This window comes from Rhinatrema bivittatum, chromosome 5, assembly GCF_901001135.1.
Source record: "Rhinatrema bivittatum chromosome 5, aRhiBiv1.1, whole genome shotgun sequence".
Lineage (NCBI taxonomy): Eukaryota > Metazoa > Chordata > Amphibia > Gymnophiona > Rhinatrematidae > Rhinatrema > Rhinatrema bivittatum.
Genome location: NC_042619.1, coordinates 371,682,530 through 371,709,621, shown reverse-complemented (window position 1 = coordinate 371,709,621; position 27,092 = coordinate 371,682,530). Strand labels below are relative to the sequence as shown.

The window sequence follows — 27,092 nt, the reverse complement described above, 5'->3', positions numbered from 1 at the left end:
GGAGGAGGGAGGAACAAGAAGGCTGCAATGGTTGGTGGGTTTGGGAGGAAGGAGGAGACTGCTATGAAAGGTGGGTTCGAGGTAATTATGTTGGGTTTGGGGGAGGAAGGTAGAGGCTGTTCTGTTTGGTGGCTTTGGGAGAGGAGAGGAAGGAGGAAGCTGCTTTGGCTGATGGGTTTGGGGGAAGGAGGAAGGATGAGGCTGCTATCATTAGTGAATTTGGGGGGAAGAAAATGACTGGATGGGTGTGAGAGATGGACAGAAGTCAAAATGAATGTGCAAGTGCATAAAAAAGAAGGAGAAAAGTGAGTGAGCATGTGAAGGAGTGTATGTGGGAGAATGAACAGGTAACAAAGTGTGTATGGGAGAATGAGCACGTATGTTTGTGAGTGAAAATGAGAATATGTTAGCATGTGTGTATGGGAGAAAATTTGTGCACATATGCACTCCCCCCCCACCCCCCCCCCCCCCCAACTAATCTACAATAATTTCATGGTGACCGGAAATCAAAAGTTCCCAGGAATGACCATAACCTCTGTGTGACTTGTCTAGTATCCTCCTGTACTCTTTCTGTGTGAGTGCTTCCAACTGTTTGGGCTTTCTTACAGGTTTGTGAGGGAGCGGGTGAGGGTTTGTGATTGGGGGGTCTTTGGGAACGGGGGGATAAACTGTGTATTTACTCGACAGGCAACATGGTTTACCCATTACATACAGAGAAGATAGGTATTACATTAGGAAATAGTCCTCATTCTAATTTTCACTGAGACGTACAAGTTTAAGACCTTAAGCAGCTGATCCTCATATCTGCATAGAACAATTGTTAAAATAAGACCAGTATTTACCCCAGATCTTATTATATGTAACAAGTTTCCTATTGAGGGTGAAAGTTATTTGCTTATGCTGAAAGTATGGGAAATAAAGTCCTGGATCTAGATGTAGTCATGGAAGAAGCTGACTTGGATGTAGTATCTGTCACAGAAATGTGGTACATGGAAAACCATAACTAGAATACAGTTATACTGGGCTACAATCTATTCAGGAAGGACCAGGTAGTAAGAAAGAGAGGAGGAATGATACAATGTAAAAAAATAATATTTAAACCGCAGAATTGCAGGGCTTATGAGATAAGGAGGAAGCACGGTGGATGAATCTGGAAAGAGGGAATGGAATATCTATTTATATTGATATAATATACAGACCTCCATCATAGACAGAAGAAACAGAAATTTAATGGAGGATATCCACAAAATTGCTATGAAAAGGGAGGTACTACTGATAGGGAATTTCATTGTTCTGCCAGCTGGTAACTGAACCCACATAGGAGGGGGTGATGCTGAACCTGGTGCTTACCAATGGGAACAGTGTTTCTGATGTTGTAGTGCATGATCATCTGGGATCCAGTGATCACCAGATGGTGTGGTCCCAGACCTCAGAAAAACTAGCGTTATGAAAATGGGGAAATACCTCAAGGAGTTGTTATCTGCATGGGAAAATCTAGGGAATAGAAGAGCAGTGGACAAAACTAGAAGGAGATATTATATAAGGCAACTAACAATTTTGTTAGGAAAATAATTAAAGGAAAGAGGAAAAAGAGGTCGCTATGGTTTTCTAAAGAAGTAGCTGAAAGAGAACGGAAAAAAGGTTAGGGTTCATAAACTACACGAGATCTCAGAAAGGAGAAGACAGGCACAATATTTGAATAAACTAAGAGAAACTGGGAAAGTAGTCAGGAATGCAAAGATGCAAATGGAAAAAAAATAGCAAATATGGGGGGACATTACTTTTTTTTAGATATGTTAATGAGAGGAGGAAATGCAAAAGTGGCAATGTGAGACTCGGAGGTGATGGGGAAGAATATGTAGAGGCTGAAAGTAAAAAGCAAAATTGCTTAACAAATATTTCTGTTTGGTATTCACTGTGGAGGGGGCAGGAGCAGGACCACATTGTCACGATTTTGGCTGCTAGGCAGCCTGCTCACTAGCAGGGGTTCTCAATGGGCCCCACTTTGCCCTGCTCTAGCCACTGCCTTGAAGGCTGAATGACACAGGAAGGCCAGCCCTATAAGAACTTCCCTCACAGATACCTTGGAGCCTCACCATAAAGTCACCTTGGCTCTTTGCTTTGGCCAACCTTGTGCCTTGCCTTGTTTCTGTGTGGCCTATTAGGGCCTTGTTGCTTTGCCTTGTTTCCATGTGACCTTAGCGGCATACTTTCCACACGGCCTTCTTGCCTTACCTTGTCCCCAGTGTGGCTTGTTGAGGCCTTCTTGTCTGGACCTGTCTTGTCCTTGTTCATTTGTTTGTTTCCCTAGTTCCTGACTGGGCCTCCCGGTGGCCCTCCTTGTCTTGCCATTGATTCCTATTTGCCTGTGTCTGAGTATACCTTGCCTTGTTCTTGTGTTCCCGTCCTGTCCTTATCTTGTCCTGTCTGGGCCTCCTGCTTCCTTTGGGTCTGCGGGTGGTACTTCTTGCCTGTGGGTCTAGGTCTCCCAGTGGCCTAGGAGTAGAAGCAGATGTGGAGTCCTAAGGAGGACTTATATATCTCTGCCTTCTCCGTGTTCCCAGAATGGCCTGTTTAGGTCTTTTTGTCTTGTTCTGTTTCTTCCTGTGTGCCTTGCCTGTCTGTTTCTCCTGTTCCTTGTGGGCCTCCCAGTGGCCCTCCTGTTTTCTGTGAGTCTTCCCGTAGCCCTGCTGTTCCTTTGGGCCTCCCAATGGCCTAGTCTTTCTGTACCTTGTTCCTGTGCTTTCCTAGGCCTCCCAGCACCCTACCTTTCTCGCCCTTGACTTGTACAGGCCCTCCTAGTGACCTATCTAGCCTGTCTGAACTGTGCCTTGCATCCCTGTTTCAGTTTAGCCCATGTTTTACACTGTTCCTGCCTCTGTGTTTTACCTTGTAACTGCTTGTGTGTTTTACCCTGTTCCTGTCTTGTCCCACCATGCTCCTGCCCCACCCAGCCTTATCTCTCTGTGCGGCCTTGTTTCCCTATCTGTTTTACCTTGCTTCCCAGCCAACCTCCCTCAGACCGATCTCCTGTTGCTGGACTGACCTCTGCCTTGTTTTGCTGATCTCCACCTGCCCTGACCTCTGCCTAGAATTTGACCCTGCTTGAACACTGCCTGCCTTGATCACAGTTTGTTATGCACCCTGCCAGAAAAGTCCTGCCCGCCACCAGATCCTGCAGGCTCAGCCCAAAAGGAAGTGTCTGGACAGGCAGAAGACCCTGGGGTGGGGGGGGGAGCATTAGGAGCAATACCTCCAGCTCAAATCCTCCTTCCCTCCCTCCTCACCTACAAGTTGTGGTGTCACTTCTCCCCACTAGGCTCCGCAATATGAAGTAAAATTCAGCACGGGTCCTTCAGCAGCTGTGGCGCGCTGACTGACCCTGCAGCACCCCGTCCCTCACATGGGTTTCCATGGTAACAAGAAGCCTGTGGAGGAGGAGGGGGTGTGGTGCTGCAGGGTCAGTCATCACGCCAGGGCTGCTAAAGACCCTGAACTGATTTTGTTTTCATCTTCCAGCGCCTGGAGGAAAGAAGCAGTGCCATGGCGGCAGGCTCCAATTTAATCATGGCAGCAGCGGCGATGCTCTGGAGCCTATAAAAATTTTGGTGCCAGAGGCAGTTGCCTATGTTGCCAATACCTAAATACGAGCCCGGGTTACAGTATTGATTACATTCATATCCGCTACTTTCTGATCGTTTGTTCTGATTTCCCTCGTCATTAACATGCACTAGCTATAACTGCTGTAGATACTACCTACCAATCCCATCCTGTTAAAGTATTGTATTAATTTCACTTTTGGTTTGTTTTTTTCCTTTTTCAAGATATGCAATGAGGCTAAAAACCTACTCGGGCCCTAACACCACGCCAGAGGACAAACAGCTAGCAGCTTTATGGTTTGTAAATTATTATTTGTTCTTAAGAGTCCCTCTGTCCTTCAACTCTTGAAAACACATCTTTTAGGGTCTGATTCACTGAGAGGACAATTTTCAAATGGTGAAAGAGCCTTGCTTTGAGAGTTAGGTTCCTAAGCTACAGTTCTTTCCCTGGAGGAGAAAATACCATGGCAGTTTACTAAAGTGTAATAGTTAGGTTCTGCAATGTAGTAAATGCCACAAGGCAAAATACTGCAGGTTGGTAGGCACCTAGTAAATGCCACACGATGGTGGCCCTTTCGCCCAGGGCCACCATCTTGTTAAAGGGCCCAAGCGGCCTGAAGGAAACACCCCCCCCCCAAAAGTGTTCCAAAACCCTGGGATTGTGAGACTCCCCGCCACCCCCAGCAACTGAAAAAGCAGCCCTAATGCAAAATGTAAAAACATATACATTCTAAAACCACATGGCAAATGCCACGTTCCCCCTTCCCAAACTTACCGATTTGAAAAAGTTGTCCCTCCCCAGCATCCAGGCCCCCAGATTTCCCCTCTGGCCTCAGGGCTAAGCACCCTGGACAGGTCACACCTCGGAATCCATGGTGGGCTAATGGGGTCCAGAATGTCCCCTAGGCTCCAGGCCTGGTGCCATCTGATGAAAAATGCTGCCGGCCAGCTGCTGAGATTTGCCTCTGTCATGGCTGGAGGGGGGGGGGGGCAACGTTTTCAAGGGGGCAGGGTTGGGAAGAAAGGGGGTAGGTGTTCGCTGTTTGATTTTAATTTTTTTGCATTAGGGCTACCTCTAGAGGTGGCGGGGAGGTGGAAAAAGAATCACAAGACCCTCGGTTCTGGGACACTTTGGGAGGAGTCTTCCTTTGGGCCTAGTAATGAGCCGCTTTGTATGCGTTTGCAATGCATTTGCATGCAAAGTAGCTCATTACCATTTTGGCAATATTGGGTTTAAAATAATGCGTGGTATGAAAATACCACGCATTATTGCTGCATTAAAACATATACTGTACAGTAAACACCTAAAGCAGCTTAGTAAATGTACCCCTAAAATTGCTCCTTTAAGAACTAATTGGCGTTGTGCATCTAAATTTAGGCACTTATTTTTGCTAGGTACCTAAAAAGTGGACAAAACCTTGGCTGAAAACTGGTTTATAAAGCTTTTATCCCTTTCTGTGTTTATTAGAAAACAACTTAGTGAATCAGACCTTTGCTCATAGGTGCTTTGCACGTTAATATGTTGTGATATGATACCATATTATTCTATTATTTTTTTTCCTTGGTTATTGTACATGGTTTATCTTCTTTCATATGTAGATAAGAAAACAATATTATTTGAAAGTAACAGGTCAATTTACTCTGGTAATTAATTCTAAAGTGCTTGATGGTTTGTCTCTTTATGATTAATTAACACATTTTTATGATACCATAATTATTTCTTGTGTGATTAATATTTTGGGTACATGTATCTTAAATTGCTTAGCTAAAATGGACAAAATGGAGCAAGGTATTGTCAGAGGCAGCAAAAATAATAAAACAAGAAATAATTCAAATGTATGTTCCTTCTCAATTACTGCTAAATTATGTGAAGATGATAATCAATTGCAATTTTTTAAAAAATGCAATAAAAATTCTGGAAAATATGAAAAGAAAATAATTGATAAGCTGATAAGCAGTTTGTTTTCAGTTTTTAATGAAAAGTTTTACAACTGGGATATTAATTCATTTTTTCATATACTAATCCAAACTTGTAATATTTTTGCATTAATAAGAATAACCAGAGTAGCTGGGGTGGGAATCTGCAGTAGCTGCCCTGCCCAGATGTATGGATAGGAGGGAGCTCAGGTTTTGCTCACATGGAATAACATGTAAGTGTATCACTTCTAATGTACAAACTAGGATTCTCAATGAGAATATGAGGCACAGACATTTTTATCAGGGAAGGAGGGTAGCTGTCTGCTTGCATTCTAAAGGATCATCCCCTAAAATTGGAATTTAGAACTTTGTGAAAGATAATTGTTGCTTTATAAGGAAATGCTATCAGAGACTGCTGCAACCAAAACAGAATACATGAACGTTTGGGAGTGAGAGATACACAGGTCAGTGGTATGGGCAAGGAAGGCAGATGACTGGAGATCTGCAGAGATGCAAAATCAGGGGCAACTGGACAGAAAAGATGGGGCAAATGGTTGTTACTCCAACTACTATGTGATGTTAAAAATATATTCTGCTTTTATATTTGAATTCTGTTTTACAAAAACATTGGTAAGTAGATCTGGCTTTGAAGGTATTCTTAAATGTAATTAGCGGTTCCCAAATATAATGTGACCCTATGTAAATACTAAGTAGAGTATTTGCACAGCTGGCTGCCAAGTCTTCCTGCTATTTGTTTCTTCAACAAGGCCAAACCCCGTTCTCTTAACATTAATCCTGCACATTTTCAAAATTGTCTATTAAATTGAAACTTCTGGAGGTCAAGCATGATCCCCTCTCAAATAATCCAGATGCATTTTCATTACAGGTTCTGAATAAACAGAAGTTTCTTAATCTTGCACTGTCAGGCAAGGGAGTACAATACGGTCAATTCCTTTCATAAAACTCTAATATCAATAGCAGTAACATTTTACATTTGTAATATTAATAATACTGATTTTCAGAGCTGTAGCACTGAGTACATATTTTGTATTCAGAATACATTTCCTTGCAGAAAGTATCACTATAATTGAGCAAATTATTATAAAACGCAGAATGTGTGTTAGGGGTGCACACTGCATATTTTTTCATTTCATTTTGTTTTTTGTTTTCTTTTCTTTTTTTTTCATTTGTTGCTTTGTTTCATCGAAAACAAAAAAAAAAGAAAAAATGTCAGGCCTGCCTCACCCTTTCCTCTCTGGCACCACTATCCCCTCCCCTCCCCTCCCCACTCACGCCAAGGGGCAAGAACAATACTCATTTGCTGCTGTCTCACCAGGTCTCCAGCTCTAAATGATGCTGGCCACCCCTGAGGCCAGATCCATTTTGTTGTATGGCAATAGAGATACAACAATTGTGTTGTATCTCCCCCCCTATCCTTCAGTTCCTTTCCCCCTCTTTTCAACCTAAATTTTTTGTATCTAGTACTTTGTATGCACTTTTCTCCCAGCACCCATCTCAAAATGTTTTTCTCCTAGTACCTTCATCACCGACACCCTGCTAATGTTCATGCACCTATTTACTCTTTTATACTTTCTCATGTTATCCTTGTTCATTGTAAAGGCTATGCCTAAATGACAGCTATTCTGTCTTAGTTCTAAGTTATATGTGAACCGATACGATGTGCAAACGGTTGTCGGTATACAAAAAATTCTAAAAAATAAAAAATAAATAAAATACCTCCCTATCTACGTACAACAAAATGGCACTGGCACCATTTTGAGATGGAGACCTGGCGGGGCAGGAGCGATTGGGAATCATTCCTGTCTCTGAGACCTACAGACGGGGGGAAAAATACCTCAAACAAACATAATTTTGTTTCTGTTTTGTTTCATTTCTTAAATAAAAGGGTACATTTCTTCGAAATTTCTCATTTCATTTGAAATGAAGGCACATCCCTAATGTGTGTATTCAGAGCTCTGTAAGTCACAGTCTCTCAGGGGCATTATCTCCAAATGGGTTGCACATACCCTGATAAGAATGAACCACATTTGTAAGCCAGGGTATGTTGGGAATGATCTCAGTCTCTCACATTTACTGCAAATGCCCTTCTTAATACTTGCATTGTGCCAAAGAGCGCCTCCTTCTGGAGTTCATATGTATAGGCAACATAGCAAAGTGTGCTTGGAAATTCTTCTTAATCAGGTTGGTGGTGCCCAATATAATTGGGACTAATTCTTTTTGGTTTTTTTGCCACATTTTCTTGGGCCCTGATTGCATCTCTTCATGCTTAAGGATCTTCATTCTCCGTAGGATCCACAGAATAGTCACTGGGTACTGCTGACACCTCTAGCAGCAAAGCCGTTCTTGTGTTTTTCCCCTTTACCCCCATGTCTGATTTTTCTAGCATCGATCTTATCGGTTGGAATGAGAATGTCCCACGAGTCACGGCTTCTTGTTTTATTTCAGTTCAGATAGGTTGATACCCCAGTGTTTTCTGGTACAGCGATGTTACAGTTTTCAATAGATGAGCCTCGTCACATTTTTGTGCGTTTCTGTACACAGACCTTCTAACATCAGGACGTCACATCCAGTGATGAGATGTCTAACTATTTCCAGTTCTGTTATGCACAATCTGCATTTGTCTATTTTACACTTTTATTTTCTATACTAGCTGTGAACCATCTGGTCCATAGTCCACTGTCCATTGCTGAATTTATCAAGCTTTCATCTTTATGCTTGAGTTCCCCGCTTCTCAGCCATTACTGTGACAAATCTTGATGTGTGCGAGGTTTTTGAAGGAGCTCTGTATTTCCCACTGTGTTTGTGCTTCCGCCAGTTATCTTTCCTTCCAGGTGATGCATCAAGCCATGGTAGTGCTCTAATGCACGTTAAACAGCAAATATCACACGACAGAGCATTCTCACATTGAAATTATGCAATATATGCAGTATTTTGCATGACCCTGTTTAGGTTGCCTGCTTTATTACAATGAGCTGCTTTGCATTTCAATTGTATGCATGAATAATACAAATGCATGCAAAGCAGCTCATTAGTAGCCAATTTGATATTAATCTTTTATCTTGGCTGACCGACAAAGAGGTCAGCCAAGATAAAATAACACCACCTTCTGGGGAATCGGTAAATTTAACGTAGGAGCCCTAGGACTCTAATACGGGTCCCCAGGATCCCACGTGACATTTAAAAGGCCCATGTTGTAAAACAAAAATAGCCAGAAAAAGAAAAAGTTGAGTGGGGGTTTAGGGTTGACTCCCGGATCACCTCAGGGCACCACTTGAGGCAGCCCTGAACCCCAAAATATGAAATAGAATTAGTGGCAAATGCAATGATGGCCCTCACCCAACCCTCCAACCCTGTGTTCACTAAAATCCATTACCTCCCACCCCACTATTGAAAAAAATCATTGCAGGTATAGTGCACCGCCCCCTCCCCCCAAAGGTCATTGGGTTCAGAGGACCCTCCTTCCCCTCCCCCACCCCCAAATGTCCATAAAACCTTCATTGGAGTTCAGTGGGACCCGCCCCCACAGCCCAAGAACCCCCACCCAACCCCCTTCTTGTACCTCCAAACCTTCAAAATGTGACAGAGTGCCCCCTAAGCTCAGGCCCATCATGTTGAAAAATGGCACCAATCTGACCTTATTCCTATCATGTGATGGGGAAAGGTCTGGGGATCTTAACATACAGACATGAACTTGGGAGCACATTTAAACATGGTTAAGCCGATTTAGTAGTGATATCAGGTTCCTTCATTTTGTGCCAAAAATGTTCCTGAAGAACAAACAAAACACATTTCATGTTGATCAAGCAGTCCGGTTTTTTCTTCTTTTAAGAAAGGACTTCTAATACCAATTCAGCAAAAGGAAGATAAGTGCTCGTTTTCTCTTTATATCAGGTAAAATTTTATATGCAACACATCAAAAACATTTTTTTTTAATTTAATAATGTGAGACCAATAATTAAATTTTAATTCAGTAGATACTAAACGCTTTAGCGTTCCAAGAAAATAAAAGTAAATAGTATTGGAACCTTGATAAGCAAATTTATATTGCTCAGTCTGTGAAGGTCTCTTAATTATCTTGTTGTCAACTGTGACTATACAGTGGACATATGTACCACTGTCACTTTTTGTGGTTTGTTTTGTTTTGTCACTTTAATACTTCAGCACTATTTGGGAATTTTGGTCTGTTGCTGCCATGATGTATGTGTTGCGTTTGGTTGGACGCGGGTCTGTCCCATGACAGGTCGCTCTTACGTTCCTCTCCAGGCCACAGAAGGCCTGCTGACACAGCAGCTGGAGTCCAGGCAGGACGCAACCAGGCGCCGCACAGGCCTGAGCGGGGCATCCCTAGGTGCCCACGTGTGCAGCTTTCATTTAAAGGGCCCGTGGCAGGAAATCCTCCACGGCGTCCTGTGATGATGTCACAGGCCTTCCTCTATTTAAAGCCTGCTCTGCCCTGCTTGACACCTTGGCAATAGGTCAGACTCCCTGGAGTAGCTTTTTGCCACATCGTTCCTGATTCCTGATCATGCCTCTGTTTCAGTACCTTGCCTTCATGTTCCTGTGTCTTCAGAGTTCCTGCATCCTTGTCCTTCATCTACCTTCAGTGACTTCCTGCTGTGCTGATCCTTCCTTCCTTTGGATTGATTCCTCGGCTTGACTTTGGACCTCTTCTTGACCATCATGGATTTCTGCCTACCTTGTGACCTCTACATAAGAACATAAGAAATGCCATACTAGGTCAGACCAAGGGTCCGTCAAGCCCAGTATCCTGGTTCCAACAGTGGCCAATCCAAGTCACAAGTTCCTGGCAAGTACCCAAGCATTAGATAAATCACAAGCTACTATTGCTTATTAATTGCCGTAATAGCAGTTTAAGATTTATACTCTAGGAACTTATCCAAACCTTTTTTAAACCCAGTTACACTAACTGCTGTAACCACATCCTCTGTCAATGAATTCCAGAGCTTAACTATGAGCTGAGTGAAAAAGAATTTTCTTCGATTTGTTTTAAATGAACTACTTGCTAACTTCATGGAGTGCCCCCTAGTCCTTCTATTATCTGAGAGAGTAAATAACCGATTTATATTAACTTGTTCAAGTCCTTTCATGATTTTGTAGATTTCAATCATATCCCCCTTCAGTAGTCTCTTCTCCAAATTGAACAGCACCAACTTCTTTAGCCTTTCCTCATAGGGCAGCCATTCCATGCCCTTTATCATTTTGGTTGCTCTTCTCTGCACTTTCTCCAGTGCAGCTATATCCTTTTTGAGATGCGGGGATCAGAATTGCACACAGTGTTCAAGTTACGGTCTCACCGTGGAGCAATACAGAGGCATTATGACATCCTCCTTTTTATTTTCCATTCCTTTCCTAATAATTCCTAACATTCTGTTTGCTTTTTTGATCGCCACTATGACGCCTAGATTTCTTGAGTGGTAACTCCTAAGATAGAACCTAACATTGTGTACCTACAGCAAGGGTTATTTTTCCCTATATGCATCACTGTGCACTTGTCTACATTAAATTTCATCTGCCATTTGGAAGCCCAATCTACCAGTCTCACTAGGTCCTTTTATAATTTATTACAATCCACTTGAGATTTAACTACTCTGCATAATTTTGTGTCATCCACAAATCTGATCACCTCACTCATTGTACCCCTTTCCAGATCATTTATAAATATATTAAAAAGCACTGGTCCAAGTACAGATCCCTGAGACACTCCACTGTTTACCTTTTTCCACTGTGAAAGCTGACCATTTAATCCTACTCTCTGTTTCCTGTGTTTTAACCAACTTGCAATCCACAAAAGGACATCGCCTCCTATCCTATGACTTTTTAGTTTTCTTAGAAGCCTCTCATGTGAGACTTTGTCGATTGCCTTCTGAAAATCCAAATTTGTTTTAAATGAACTTGCTAACTTCATGGAGTGCCCCCTGGTCCTTCTATTATCTGAGAGGCCACTGTCAGCATCAGTCCAGCAACAGAGATGGGCTCCCACACAGCTGCAGTTAGCAGTGGACCAGTCGCATCGTCAGAGGGAGAACCTACCCCCAGACTCCCAGGCCAGCAGCATCTTTGGAGGGGAGACCCTGTCACAGCTGCCTGGGACTTTATTATATCCAGTGATGGTTCTGGAATTAAGGATCAGAACAGGAAAAGGATCTGCTGGGTACTTCCAGCGATGCTGGGCTCAGTGGACCAATGATCTGACCTTGCATGACAACTTCTTATGTACTTATGTTTTGCTCTTAATATAAAATTCAAGAATAAAAAAAATGCCAGAATGTTTGCAGATGGAAGTTAAGAAAATAGGATTCATTTAAAGTGCATCTGATAGAATGGTATTTATATTTACTGTATACTAGAATGTATTGGTCAGTTCTGCCACCCAGATAGTAAAGAAGAATGCTAGATTTAACAAGTTTAGAAGTGGTGTCTTGTCACATAACATTTGTTTTTCATTTCAGAGGGATAGTAAAGAAATAGTGCTCTAAAATGTTAAAATATTATCTCACTCTAGATGTGGCAGTATAGCATATTGGTATGGCAGGGGGCGTAGAACCAGTAGACCCTGACTTTATTCCTCTTTTTCTTGTAATATGACATAAAGACATAAAGTTCCATTATGCAAAATTCATTGGCAACATAAATGGATTAAATATCTTACAGCATCATACTGCCACAAAAATATTTGGACCATTTTTGTCCTGCACAGAATTTCATAGAATGGAGGTCATAGTAACCATCTAAGAACATAAGAACTTGCTATGCTGGGTCAGACCAAGGGTCCATCAAGCCCAGCATCCTGTTTCCAACAGAGGCCAAACCAGGCTACAAGAACCTGGCAAGTACCCAAACACTAAAAAGATCCCATGCTACTGATGCCAGTAATAGCAGAGGCCATTCCCTAAGTCAAGTTGATTAATAGCAGTTAATGGACTTCTCCAAGAACTTATCCAAACTTTTTTAAACCCAGCTACACTAACTGCACTAACCACATCCTCTGGCAACAAATGCCAGAGCTTAATTGTGTGTTGAGTGAAAACGAATTTTCTCCAATTAGTCTTAAATATGCTACTTGCTAATTTCATGGAGTGCCCCCTAGTCCTATTATCCGAAAGTGTAAATAACCGAGTCACATCTACTCGTACAAGACCTGTCATTATTTTAAAGACCTCTATCATATCCCCCCTCAGTCGTCTCTTCTCCAAGCTGAACAGCCCTATCCTCTTCAGCCTTTCCTCATAGGTGAATTATCTTGCAAAACATTGTGGGCATCGATAATGCTTCATTAAAAAAATAAATAAATAAATTTGCACATATTTATGTGGGATTGGTGTTTATTTTGATAAGCCAATGGATGCACATTCACAGCCATCATACTTCATCATCTAGTGGCCAGATTCATAGTGCATGCATATGAAGCCACAATGTCATGACTATTTATAATTGTTGCTAGAATGATTGGGAGGGACTTTTATAAAATGTAAAAAAACCTGGGTAGTTGAAACATGAAGGCTTATGGCACCATAGACTAGTGGAGTTTTTCTCAACCCTGTCCTTCACACTTAACCAATCAAGTTTTCAGGAGATCCATAATGAATATGCATGAGAGATTCACATGCACTGGGTTTCCAATGTATGATTTTGTACAAATTCATTATGGGGTTGATTTTAAGACCCGCACGCGCGTCCATGTGCGCACAGTTCCCAGCACGCGCACATGGATGTGCCAATTTTATAACATGCACATGTCGCCGAGCACATGTTATAAAATACAATATCCATGCACACATGTGCGCGCCGATTTTATAATGGGCACGCGCTTGTGCGGGTGGGTGTTGTATATCGCGTACAAGGGGGGATTTTTAAAAAATACGCGCGGTGACGCAGGTAGGCCTTTCCCAGTTCAATTAAGGAGCAGACTGGGAGGGAACTTCCCTACCCCCCTATCTAACTTTCCTACCTTTTCCCCTCTCCACCCTGACCCCTAACCCCTACCTAGCTACCCTATTATTTTTTCTTTTTTAACTTACCTGCTCCTTCGGAGCAGAAGTTACACGCACCAGCCAGCTGCCAGCTCACGCTTCTGTGGGACAGGGCCTAATGGCCGCTGTCCCAGCCAACCCCCGCCCCTCCCCGCCTAGACCATGCCCCCTGTCCGCCCCTTTTGGCTGGTCCGGCACTTCTGCACTTATCAGGAGATATGCACGTGGCCAGGCCCTTTGAAAAATGTGCTTGGCGCGCACAGGGCCCAGCTGAGCGCATATCCCCCGGTATTTGCACATGCACGCTTTCTAAAATTCGCCTGTCTAGATCTCCAGAAAACCGGACTGGTAAGGTGTGTCTTCAGGACAAAACTGAGAACCACTGCAGTGGAGGTTGGTTCCAACTGATATGGAAGCCTGAGCAAGAAGAAGCTGCAAGGTTTAAAGCAAAATAAATTAAAAGATGTCAAGAATAAGCCATGTTAGTGGCAAAGCCTTTAAAAGCAGCATGCTATCTGCTCTTAGAATCACATTAATTTGTCATGCCTATGTGTACAAAGGACTTGGAAAGGAAAAGTCAGAAAATTGCCTTCTAGATGCAATGTATTATTTATAATAAATTATAAACAATTACAATATCATTAATAAAGCATCATGATTTATTTTAAAAATAATTTTCTATGCATGAATTTTCATTTTATGGGGGTTTTTTGTTTGTTTTTTTCTAATAGTTACCGGTGTTTGGCACTTCTTTACTGGAGGATGTTTCGACTCAAACGAAACCATGCCGTAAAGTATTCAAAGGCACTTATTGACTATTTTAAGGTACTATCTTTGCTTAAGTAAATGCTTATAACTTAACATTGATAACACAAGATTATGAATCCTTTGAAGATATGTCCACATTGTGTTCTTCTTCTTCTCATATCCATCAACCAGAATCATATTTCTGTCCATTTATGAGCACATTTCAACACTCGTGAGTAAGTAGCAATATCCTGTACAATGAAGAGGCCATACTCCAGCAATGGAGAGATCAATATGCACTGCATGATCTTTCTCTCATCACAATTGCAGATCTTGGGTCTAATAGAGTATCTCCATTTTGTCATGTCATGTCTCCATTTCCCAACTTGGGTGATATAAGGGTCTTCCAGGTTGTCCATCCTCATCCAGTACTGCAGGAAGTTGCTCACTCACTCTAAACCCATGCTATCGCTAGCACATTATCTCCACGTCACACCTTCACATTGCATTAATCTCATACCAATTACATAATTTACCAACGGCTATGTACCACTGCAGGTTTATACACAAACTAGTAAACGTAAAGAATAAAGAATGACCCACCACATTTATGCCTTTAGTGTATAAATTCCTTTTATACGGTATTCTTGATTTGGTGGTTTTGATTCTCTTGATATCCATTTGCACACAGTCTGACTGAGCTGATTTACTGTGCAGTGCTTAATCTGAAATTTTGATCAGCTTAGGTCACATAAAAGTACCCTAAATTACAACAAATGAAGAGAAAACTGAGATCAAATAATAATAAAGGAGAACATTGTGTTTACAAAGTACCTAGTTTAAACTATGAGCAAAATATTAAAAGCTTTGTATCTTTTAAGGACCCAGTCCACATGTTAAGGCCTGGTTCTGAACTACAGGTGGATGAGTGAACTGTCTGGGTGGTCCTAGCTTGTTACAGCAGGACACGCCATCAGGCTTGCTGGCACCTGTTTATAGATATATAAATATATTTTATTGCTATCCTTTCAAAAATTCTTATTGGGTCCCTTCTGTTTGGCTCTTTACATGTGGTGGGCTTCCCTAGGACTTTTTTTTTGTTTGATTTTTTGGTTCCATACTCATCCATTACATGAAGATGATTCTGTGCCAGGCAGAGCCTAAAGTTTAATTGTGCCATATCTGCATGCAGATCTGCTATAAATGTGAATGCAGAATCCCATAACTGGACATTCCTATACATATAAATAAGAAAATGATTATTCAGCAGGATAAAGGGCATTCCTGTCTGATATGAACTAAAGACAAAAACAATCAGAACAAAATGAAAGATACTCAGGTAGATTTTTAAAGCATTGCTCGTGCAAAAAACGGCCCCAATCACATATAGGTGGGCCACGCATGAGCAATGCAATGAGCCGGGAAGTATGCACATTTATTTATTTATTTATTTACTTATTTATTTTTGGTTTTTATATACCGGAAGTTCCTGTATAAAATACATATCACTCCGGTTCACAGGTAACAGAGATAACTACCGCCGTGTAGCGGTTTACATGGAACATATCAAACGATTTGCATGGATATGCACATACATGGATATGCACATACATAAACATACATGGATATGTATGTTTATGTATGTGCATACATACATGGATATGCACATACATACATGGATATGCACATACATGTATGTGCATAGATACATGGATATGCACATACATAAACATGTCAAGAATAAGGCGGTAGAAAGGGGGCGGGGCCCCTGAATTTTGCAAGGTTGACCAAGGCAATATGTGCAACTTTACTACTGGTCCTGATGAGATGCAAGTCTGGAGATTTTGGGTCAGAGGGATCCTGAACTCTAGGAGTGTGGGAGAGAGAGGGAGACTCTTAGACAATCTGACACTCTATATATCTCCCACGATAAGAGGGGCACTTTCAACTCAGGGTGTTTTTTTTGGGGGGGGGGGCGGTGTTACATTGGTCAGCATAGGGCGCAAAGGTCCATAGACCCTTGTAACACTGCCCCCCCCCCAAAACCCACCCTGAGTTGAAAGTGCCCTTCTTACAGATCATCTCTTTAAAAGAGGTGCTCGCTCTCTCTCTCTCTCTCTCTCTCTCTCTCTCACTCGCTCTCTCTCTCTCACTTGTGAGAATGTGCATAAAAGCTCCAACACATATGCACAGTAAGGATATTTTAAATGGTACACATGTACTTGCATGATATAAAATTGAGCGTATTTTTATTCTCGTGTCCAAGGCGCGCATTTATGGGCGCACGCACGCTCCTTTTAAAATGTACTTGCTAAGTTACAGCTTAGTGTTCATGGTAAGGGCCTTTAGTGTGTGCTCAAAGTGATGAGCTATACATAAAGGGGGTAAGTTTGTAACAGCTCGTATTGCAAAGTCAACAGTCATGCACATAAGTTACACCAATTTTCAAAGCAAACTTACCCCACCAAAACTAGTTGCATACAATTATACCTACTATTTTGTACTCAAAAACTTTTCATGGAAATTTATGTACATACTTTTGAAACTGCAAAAGTAGGCACGCAAGTTCGAATTCTCCCCAAATCTGTCCCTGGGAATGCCTCCACTAAGTTCAGCTAAACATGCGCAGATACAGGACATATCCACATAAGTTTACTGGTATAGCAGAAGGCTAGTTTTACAACGAGCCATTTCTGAGGGTTAAGCTGTACTATATCTGCAGAAATGCCTTGGAAAATTATCATCTAAAGGCCTATTGGGAAAGCTAAAATGGGGCTTGACGCTGTTAGTGGCTACATGCTAACATTAGCACCTGCCTACATGTAAATGCGGAAGCAGCATTCTGTGGCGGAGTCCTGCTCTTGAGGAAGGCAATTGACAATAGTGACAACTAATTAGCCTTTTCATTTTAGGTTGGTTAGCAAAAGGCATTTATGGCAGCTAGGGTGGATGCTATACATTTTGGGGGTAATTTTCAAAAGGAGTTACGCGCATAAATGTAACTACTATTGTAGCAATTTTCAAACGCTATTTACTCACGTAGAGTGCATTTATGTGAGTAAATTCTATGGACAATTCAATGGCATATATTGTAGCAATTTTCAAAAACCCACTTACTCGAGTAAAGTGCATTTACTCGAATAAAGCCCAGTTTTACTCAAGTAAATGCTTTTAAAACTCAGGCCCTTTGTGTTAATGTACACATTAACATCATTGATGCAAACATCATTGAAAATCATTTTCAGTATTGCCTCAATAAAATTTATTGCATAGCATATTAAGTGGGGTTTTAACCTGCATGTAAATTTTTACCGAGGCACACATTAAAACTTCTTTAGCTTGAGTTTTATTGCATAGGCCCCTCATAGTAAAGTGTACTGTTCTAAAATTAGTATGTTTATTTTATAGTGCAAGACGTTTTTTGAGCACTTGTCTACTTATGTCATATAATCTCACACAATGAAACTGATTCAGTAAAAGTCACTAAAAGTTATCATGCACATTAAACCTATTAGAGTGCACAATAAATAGTATCCTATTCACGAGCAGGCTCATTTTAAAACAAGCACGCATGCTCCCAAACAAGTGCGTATCGGCACGTGAGTGGAGATATGCTGCAATTTTAAATAGTGCACATATGTTTTAAATGATACCCCCGAGCGTAAGAATGCACCTAATCTTAAGAGATTGCTTGAGAAAATGTGCTTTGCATATCTTTTCTAGGACTTTTCCGACTTTTATAAGTGTTATGTAGGCGGATTTTAAAAAGCGCTCGTGCGAGGGACAAAATAGTTTTTCCAGTTAGTCCACCAGTTTGCCCAGTTAATATTGAGGTCTTCAAGAGCCCTCTGGTTCTTCATCATGGATGACCCCCAATTGACCCAGACCCTTCACCCTGTACTGTGAGCCCTAACACTCAAGATCTACAGACTTGCTCCTCGTCTGAAGCAGCACAGCAGTCTCCGGTTTTAAAATAATTACACGTGTAGTTTTTGGCCCTGCCTTGGAATACCCATGCCCCATCCTTTTTCTGCCCCCTTATTTTTGGTGCATGCACAGATACATACGTGAGTAATTTGCAACTTTTTAAAATTCACGTTGCTTGCGCATGGCCCACATATGCTCATGTCTAGGCTTACACTATTGAGCATAATGAGATGCAAATTAAGGCATGGGGTATATTTACTAAACTGCATTAGGAATTTACCGGGTCATTCATTAAAATGCGTTAAGGCCCGAATGTGCGTTAAGTGGCTTTAACACACAAAATAAATATCACAATGTAAGTTAGCATGCAAATTTTACATTTGTTATGCAAGTGGGAGGAGTTAATGTAAATTGAGGTCTCCTACCACTGATTAATGTCAGAAATAACTACACCTTTTTTTTTTTTTGCGGTACAGGGGGAAAAAACATTTTATCGCGCGACGGTGGCCATTATCGTAGATCGCGGCAATTATCGTGCGTGATAAAAAAGAGGGATTCTATCAGTCATACCTACCATTCCCTCCGGGCCCAATAAAAACACCTGACCTGGCCGTCTTCCTAAACCCATAACGTTTGTGGCAAGTTTGCTTGTAGGGGGATACGTGATGCTTCAGGAGGCTCGCCACAGTCAACAACAAGATGAACAACAACAACTACAAGAACAGGCAAGGGATGTTCCAACCCCTCCTAGGGAAGTCCCTGCACTGGAAGCCAAGCCACGGGCCCTGCAGGGAGAGGGTCGGGGCGAGCATGGTAGAGGAGATACAGGGAGCGCATCGTTCCTCCCCGAGCCTCATTGCTGGGCATGCCAGAGGAGTATGTGGTTAGCAGGTATTGCCTCAGCTCTCAGGCTATCCTGGAATTGCATGAAGAAATCCGAGGGGATCTGGATCCGGTCAAAGAAAGGTCCCTCGCTGTGCCGGGCCTCACCAAACTATTGGCCACCCCGCATTTCATGGCAACCGGCTCCTTCCAAACGACAGTTTTGGCAATGTCCCAAACCACTTTTTCCCACTGTCTGGACCAGGTCATAACAGCAGTCTCTGACCGCACCAATCGCTACATAGCATTTCCTTGGGATAGGCAGGACTTGATCGACTTGAAGAGAGGCTTTTATGCCTTCACAAACTTTCCCAATTTTCTGGGAGCTATCAACCGCACTCATGTGGCCATCGTTCCACCCCATGACAGGGAGGAGATCTTCTGCAACAGAAAGCTCTTCCACTCCATCAACGTGCACGTGGTCTGTGACCCTCGAATGCGCATCCTCGACGTGGTGGCTAGGTACCCGGGAGCCGTGCATGATTCCTTTATACTTGGGCATCTATGAAAATTTTCAGGACAGCCTCCTCTGTGACAGCTGGCTCATAGGTAAGAGAGATGCTTCTTTCTCTATTCCATCTCTGGCTATGTGTTAGTGGCAAACATCATGAACTGGGGGGGGGGGGGAGGGAATGCTGTGGGGGATGTAACAGCATCACTGACATGAAAACTGGCTTGTACACTTATGTCTGCAGGCCATTGCCCCAGGGCCTGCCTTTTTCTCCCCATGCTGCAGAGGCTGCTAATCTTGTGAGGGCAAACAATGCACTTCCCATAAAGCTTGGTGTGGGAGCAGGCACTACACACTTTCTACGTGTTCACTTTAAAAAGTGGCCTGTTCCTATCCTCCCATTTGGAGCAGTTGAAATCTCACTAGTTAACCACAGGCTTGAAGTGTCCACACTGCTGCTACTGCCAGATCACGTGTGACCTGTTCGTGATAAATCAGCCAGTATGTCGGGCACAGTTTGTCTTGGCCATCATACAGCTAAACCAGAAGCAGTGGCCTGTGCATTTTGAGGGTCAGGCATATTCCCTGTGTCAGGGCTCACAAATTGGTATCTCTGGAGTCCATACTGCAGAGCAGCCAGGGACATGCACATTCAGACCATGAGGTAGAGGCTTTTCTGCTAGGATAGGCGTGGCAGCTCTTATATATTCCTTCAAGATTGGCTGACTGCTACGAACCAGTAGCCTTAGCTTGGTTGTGAGGGACTGCCACACATCCGGTGGAATTCCCAGATGCCATTTATTAGCCTGAAAGATCTGACCTAGAGTCGGCTACTGCTATCCTGGACATATACTGTCCAAGAAAAATATGGCATGCACATAGGGGAGGGAAATAGGCTTTTAAGGCTCAGGCTAGCTTCTACTGTCTTACCAGATCTCAAGGTGACTGTAATGTGATTGACGCCCTAAATCTGTCTTTGGCGCAGGAGTTAGTGGCTACAGTTGCAGGACCTGGCTTCTCAGCCCCGTTGCTATTCCCAGCACGCCAGCAGAGACAAGCTACAATGAAGGCCTTATGTTCCACCTCTAAAGCCCCACCTCTCCGGGGTGTATTCGTAGTGACCCTCCCGCTGCGGTGGCAGAGGCAGCGGTGGCAAAGCAATGGGGTTTCAGGTGGTATCAGAGGAGTCACAAATTGTAATTGCCCAGAGGGGGAAAGGATAGAAAAGGAATTCTCCTTCTCACCGGGTCTCCCAATATTAGGAATAGGGGTCCGGAACCCACCCAGCGAGTCTCCCAGGGGAAGGGAGAGAAGGCAGAACCCAAATACAAAAAAAACTTGAATGTAAGCAGATAAAAGTTTTACAAATTATGAGATATGACTCAGATTTATTATCACAAGTTTAAACAGTGAGAAACAAGTAATGAAAATGTTATAAATATACTGTAAGTTTTCCACAGTTAACACAACTTGGTTTTCTTTCAATTCCTAGTTGACAAGTATTTTAAATGAAAAGAACCAAAAAATAATCAGATAAGTATGGTTTGAGTATATCATGAATTTAGTAATTAATGCTACTATGAAGAAAGTGAATCTTTGTATCCCAATTCTGTCTTGCAGGTAAAGCAGGACAAAATCAACACTGATTGCAGGTAAGTAGATAACAAGTGTTTTATGTTGTTTCCTTTCTGTGTTGTTTGACTCTGTGGGGCGGATTTTAAGAGCCCTGCTCGCGTAAATCCGCCCGGATTTTAGCCTCGTGCGCGCCGATCCAGGATTTTAGCAGATACGCGCGGCTCCGCGCGTATCTACTAAAATCCAGCGTACTTTTGTTTGCGCCTGATGCGCCTACAAAAGTACGCGAGGGCGCCCTGTCTGAAAATCTACCCCTGTATGTCTATTTAACCCTTTTTTTCTTTCTCTGTCTCTTTACAGCGAACTCTCCAGTCCCTGTGAATTTTGAGGTTTTTGTACTGCCTGTTCTTCTCGTATGTCTCTGTCACAATTACTTGTGACAGCTGCTGCAGTGATTCTGTACTCTCTTTCTTTATGATGTGGAAAAAAAGGTTTCAGTCTGGCTAGACTTTGTGGCAAGTATACACTTAGCTGATTTTATTTAGGATGAATCTTCGTACCCTCTGCTGCTGATAGGGGGCGTGGCTTGTTAAAATGCTACTCGTGGGTGTGGCTTGAATGCCAGAGGGTCCTGGATGTCGCTCCCCAACTGAGATCCTCGTGCTGTATTGGGTACGTTGTCTCTGTAGCAGTCAGAAACCTATCTATACTCTAAAAAACAAAATAGCCTGTTCCTCCACTATACTGTTGTTATGCTGCGGAGTGTGAACCCTTGGTCCAGCGAAGAACGGGTGTTCAAACACTGGAAGGCGAGGCCTTGTCGAGCCCTTATGTGGAAACAGAAGAAGATCTGGATGCAGGCGCCTCCTGCAGGTCGTGTAGTCCAGATGGCTGGCGCCTCCAGCAGGTCGTGTAGTCCAGATGGCTGGCGCCTCCAGCAGGTCGTGTGGTTCAGATGGCTGGCGCCTCCAGCAGGTCGTGTAGTCCAGATGGCTGGCGCCTCCAGCAGGTCGTGAGAAGGAGAAGAATAGATGCCGTCCAAAACAAGAGGATTTTCGGGAAACTCGCAGCCAGTCCAGGGATCGGAGCCAGAGAAGACCACAGCCGGTCCAGGGATCGAGAGCCAGAACACACCTCAGCCGGTCCAGGGATCAAGAGCCAGAACACACCTCAGCCAGTCCAGGGATCAAGAGCCAGAATACGCCGATGCCAGTCCAGGAGTCAAGAGCCAGAATACGCCGATGCCAGTCCAGGAGTCAAGAGCCAGATACCACACCAAAACCAGTCCAGGAGTCGATCACAGGAGCGCAGGAAACAAGAACAGGAACCACTGGGAGCCAAGAAGCCAAGGCAAGGTCTGAGGTGCAGACCTTGCCTTAAATACCCTAGCCGGCAGGAGCTGACAGGAAGGAGCCACTCAATTTCCTGTAGTGGCTCCTTTAAGAATTCTTCAACCGCGCGCGCGCGGCTCTAGGGAACCAGCAGGGGGCGGAGTCAGGCGCGCGTTGGGGCTGCAGACGCCGCGGCCATGTTGGAGCCAGAGCAGAACGCCGCGGGACCATGAGGCAAGGACGGAGGTTACCGGGAACGGCGCGGTCCACCGCCCCGGTGAGTGGGCAGCCCCGGCGGCGGCTTACCACCGTCGGGAGCATAACAGTACCCCCTCCCTTAGGCCTCCCCCTAGAAGGCCTGGGCTTATCCGGATGACTAGTATGAAAGTTCCTGAGAAGATCTTTGTCGAGGATGTTCGCGGCTGGCTCCCAAGAATTCTCCTCAGGTCCAAACCCCTCCCAGGCAAGAAGATACTCCCATGTACGACCTCGGCGGCGTACATCCAAAACGTCGTGCACTTGATAGATAGAATCCTCCGCAGTCGTAACCACTGGGGAAACAGGCATCTTACGGGACGACCAGGTGAGGAGAACCGGTTTTAAGAGAGATACATGAAAGGAGTTATGAATTCGAAGAGTAGAAGGTAAACGTAATCGATACGTCACAGGGCCCAAACATCTCAGCACTGGAAATGGGCCAATGTACCGCGGAGCCAATCTCATCGAAGGAACCTTTAAACAAATGTATTTGGTGCTTAACCACACTCTGTCACCCGGCAAAAATCGTGGAGCAGGTCGTCTATGGCGATCCGTGAATCTCTTAGCCGAACTCGCCGCCTTTCGAAGCATCTGTTGGGTCTGTGTCCATAGCCTCTTAAGTTGGAGAGCCGTAAGGTGAGCCGCTGGGGAGGCAACCGGGACTGGTAGTGGGATAGGCGGAGCGGGTTGCCGGCCATAAACGATCCGGAACGGAGACGTTCCCGTAGAGGTGCAGGAGTGAAAGTTGTGGGAAAACTCCGCCCAGGGCAATAAGGCTGCCCAATCATCTTGTCGGGAGTTCACGTAAGTACGCAAAAAGTGCTTAAGAGACCGGTTGGTCCTCTCTGCCTGCCCATTGGCCTGGGGGTGAAAAGCCGTGGTGAAATCGAGAGCAATATGAAACTTAGTGCAAAGACTCCGCCAGTACTTAGCAGTGAACTGTGGACCGCGGTCAGAGGTAATGTGTTGCGGAACCCCATGGAGACGAAAAATGTGGGACATAAAGAGTTGAGCCAAACGGGGAGCAGAAGGAAGGGAGGGCAATGGTATAAAATGTGCCATCTTGGAGAATCGATCCACTACCACCCATATGACAGTATGTCCTTCAGAAGACGGTAGGTCGACAATAAAATCCGTTGAAATGTGTGACCAAGGTGAAGTGGGTACCGGAAGTGGCTGTAATAACCCCCAAGTCTTCCCTGTAGAACCTTTATGTTGAGCGCATACAGGGCACGATTCTATGTAAGCGCGGATGTCTTTGCGCATTCCTGGCCACCAATAGTGCCTTTGTAAAAGGGTAAGCGTACGTTTTTGTCCAGAATGCCCAGCTACTTTAGAGTCGTGTCCCCACTGTAATACTTTGTTGCGAAGTCTTCGAGGTACAACCGTCTTGCCGACGGGCACCGTGAAGGTAGCAGAAAGGATAATGCGGGCAGGATCGATGATATTCTGTATAGGCTCTATGACATCTTCGCTGACGAAAGATCGTGACAATGCGTCGGCTTTAATGTTTTTAGTAGCAGGTCGATAGCGAATCTCAAAATCAAAGCGAGTAAAAAAAAGTGCCCAGCGGGCCTGGCGTGGGTTCAAACGTTGGGCCTGTTGTAAGTAGATTAAGTTTTTATGATCTGTAAAAATGGTAATCGTATGCTGGGCCCCCTCCAACCACTGACGCCATTCCTCCAAGGCGAGCTTAATGGCAAGCAGCTCCCGATCACCAATCGAATAATTGCGTTCTGCAGATGAGAATTTCTTGGAAAAATAAGAGCAAGGATGGGACGTACCAGTAACAGTCCTTTGACTTAATACTGCGCCAACTCCAATAGTGGAAGCATCGACTTCGACTATGAAGGGTCGTCTAGGATCTGGGTGATGCAGACAAGGTTGTCGTAGAAAAGATTCCTTAAGGGTTTGAAATGCTTCTATGGCCTCTCTTGGCCATGTCTTAGTATTGGCTCCTTTGCGTGTAAGTGCCGTCAGGGGAGCGGCAAGCTTGGAAAAGTCTTTGATGAAACTACGGTAGTAATTAGCGAATCCGAGAAATCTCTGAAGTGCACGTAGACCCGTGGGCTGAGGCCAGTTCTGGATGGATTTTAACTTAACAGAGTCCATCTGAAACCCCTGTTTGGAGATAATGTACCCCAGAAAAGGTAATGATTCAGTCTCAAAAACACACTTCTCCAATTTAGCAAATAGATGATTGTCTCGTAGACGTTGCAAAATCTGCGTAACATGTTGACGATGTGTTTGAAGATCCTTAGAAAAAATTAATATATCGTCTAAGTAAACCACCACACAAATATAGAGCAGATCCCTGAAGATCTCGTTAATAAAATGTTGGAAGACGGCTGGAGCATTGGTTAATCCGAACGGCATGACTAAATATTCGTAGTGTCCGTCTCTCGTGTTAAAAGCCGTCTTCCACTCGTCCCCCTCATGAATCCTCACTAGATTATAAGCTCCACGGAGGTCAAGTTTAGAAAAAATTCGGGCTCCTTGTAAACGATCAAATAGTTCCGCAATAAGGGGTAGCGGGTATCGATCCTTGATAGTTATAGCGTTGAGTCCCCTAAAATCAATACAAGGTCGTAGGGTACCATCTTTTTTTTTGACAAAAAAAAATCCAGCTCCAGCCGGAGAGGTGGATCTTCGAATGAAGCCTTTCTGTAAATTGTCCTGTATGTATTCTGACATGGCCACAGTCTCTGAAGCGGATAATGGATATGTCCTCCCCCGCGGAGGTGTAGAACCTGGAATCAGATTAATAGTACAATCGAACTCCCGGTGTGGAGGTAATATGTCCGCGGCCTCTTTGGAAAATACATCTGCAAATTGTTTATATTGAGGGGGTAATCCCCCTAGGCCAGAGGTGCAAAGTAAGTTTCGAGATAGAGGAGTTTGATTTAAACATGCTCCCGAACAATGGGGTCCCCACTTCGTGAGTCTTAATAGTGTCCAGTCAATTTGAGGGTTGTGACGTTGAAGCCACGGAATGCCAAGAACCACCGGATGAATGGCTTTTTTAAGTACATAGAAGGTAATCCGTTCAGAGTGGTTAGGAGCAATATGACAGTCCAGAAGCTCCGTCTGATGAGTAATGGTCCCAGGTAGTGGATCCCCATGGATGGAGGAAACGACTAATGGTGTAGGACAGGGTCGAATAGGAATCTGTAATTGTTCAACTATTTCTTGCAGAATAAATTCTCCCCCGGCACCGGAGTCCACCAGGGCCAAGGTGGTGAATTCTTGTTCATTGATCAAGAGCGTAACCGGTATCGTAAGTGGGGGAGCTGGAGATGTCAAACCTAGGGTTACTCCCCCCATGGACCCTAGGCTCTGAAGTTTCCCGGACGGATAGGACAGCTAGCAATACGATGGCCAGAACCAGCGCAATACAAACAAAGTCCTTCTCTGCGCCGTCTCTGCCGTTCAGCAGGTGATAAAGGACCTCTGCCAAGTTGCATAGGTTCCTCGGTGGTTGTTTCAGGGGCGGGTCCTTCGCGGTTGTGCACAGGAAGGGATGATGAGGCTGGAAAATTAGTCAGGCGTCGTCTACCTCCTGGATTCTCCCGAGCTCTTTCTTGAAGTCGTCGGTCAATCCTGCTGGCTAAGTCGATCATGGAGTTTAAAGAGATAGGAAGCTCCCGCGCGGCCAATTCATCCTTAATTTTGCCAGACAGTCCTTCCAGGTAAATTGTTCGGAGGGTAGATTCTTCCCACCGAAGTTCCATAGCCAGAGTCCGAAACTCAATATTGTAATCCATGAGAGGTCGACCTCCCTGTCTGAGATGCAGAAGAGTAGATCCCGCGGCTGCTTTTTTCCCAGGTTCTTCAAACGCTGATCGAAACAACTCCAAAAAACGGGGCAAGTCCTGTAATATCGGATCAGAGTGTTGCCATAAGGCCGACCCCCAGGCGAGTGCTTTGCCATCCAACAAGGACAGTATATAAGTAGTTCTGGTCATATCATCCGGAAAAAGTGTAGACTGTAAGCGAAAATGCATGTTGCATTGGTCCAGAAATCCTAGACATAGACGCGGATCTCCTGCATACCGCGGTGGAACAGGTAATGGTACGACTGGTCGGGGGAGATTTTGTGGACTTGGCGGAGCAGGTGTGGCCACAGAACTGCCTACAGGTGGATTAGAGTGCGTTGCCACCACCGCATCTAATCGAGCACTAAGCCGTTCAATGGAGGCGGCCATGGATTCTAGCATGTTCTGCTGTTCCACAAGTCTCTGTGCTAGACCAGGAATCGCTCGTATTGCTGAAGCCTCTGCCGGGTCCATGGCCTTGGCTTCCTGTTATGCTGCGGAGTGTGAACCCTTGGTCCAGCGAAGAACGGGTGTTCAAACACTGGAAGGCGAGGCCTTGTCGAGCCCTTATGTGGAAA

At 44.1% G+C, this 27,092-nt stretch overlaps 1 protein-coding gene across 1 annotated transcript in view; it reads left to right on the top strand.

Moving 5' to 3' along the window:
* Window positions 1-27,092, top strand: part of AFF3 (AF4/FMR2 family member 3) — an 862,899-nt gene that overhangs the window by 814,261 nt on the left and 21,546 nt on the right. The window contains exons 23-24 of the mRNA XM_029603314.1: window positions 3,825-3,896; window positions 14,260-14,353. Of these exons, the coding sequence (XP_029459174.1) occupies window positions 3,825-3,896; window positions 14,260-14,353 (166 nt within the window). The remainder of the gene's footprint in view (window positions 1-3,824; window positions 3,897-14,259; window positions 14,354-27,092) is intronic.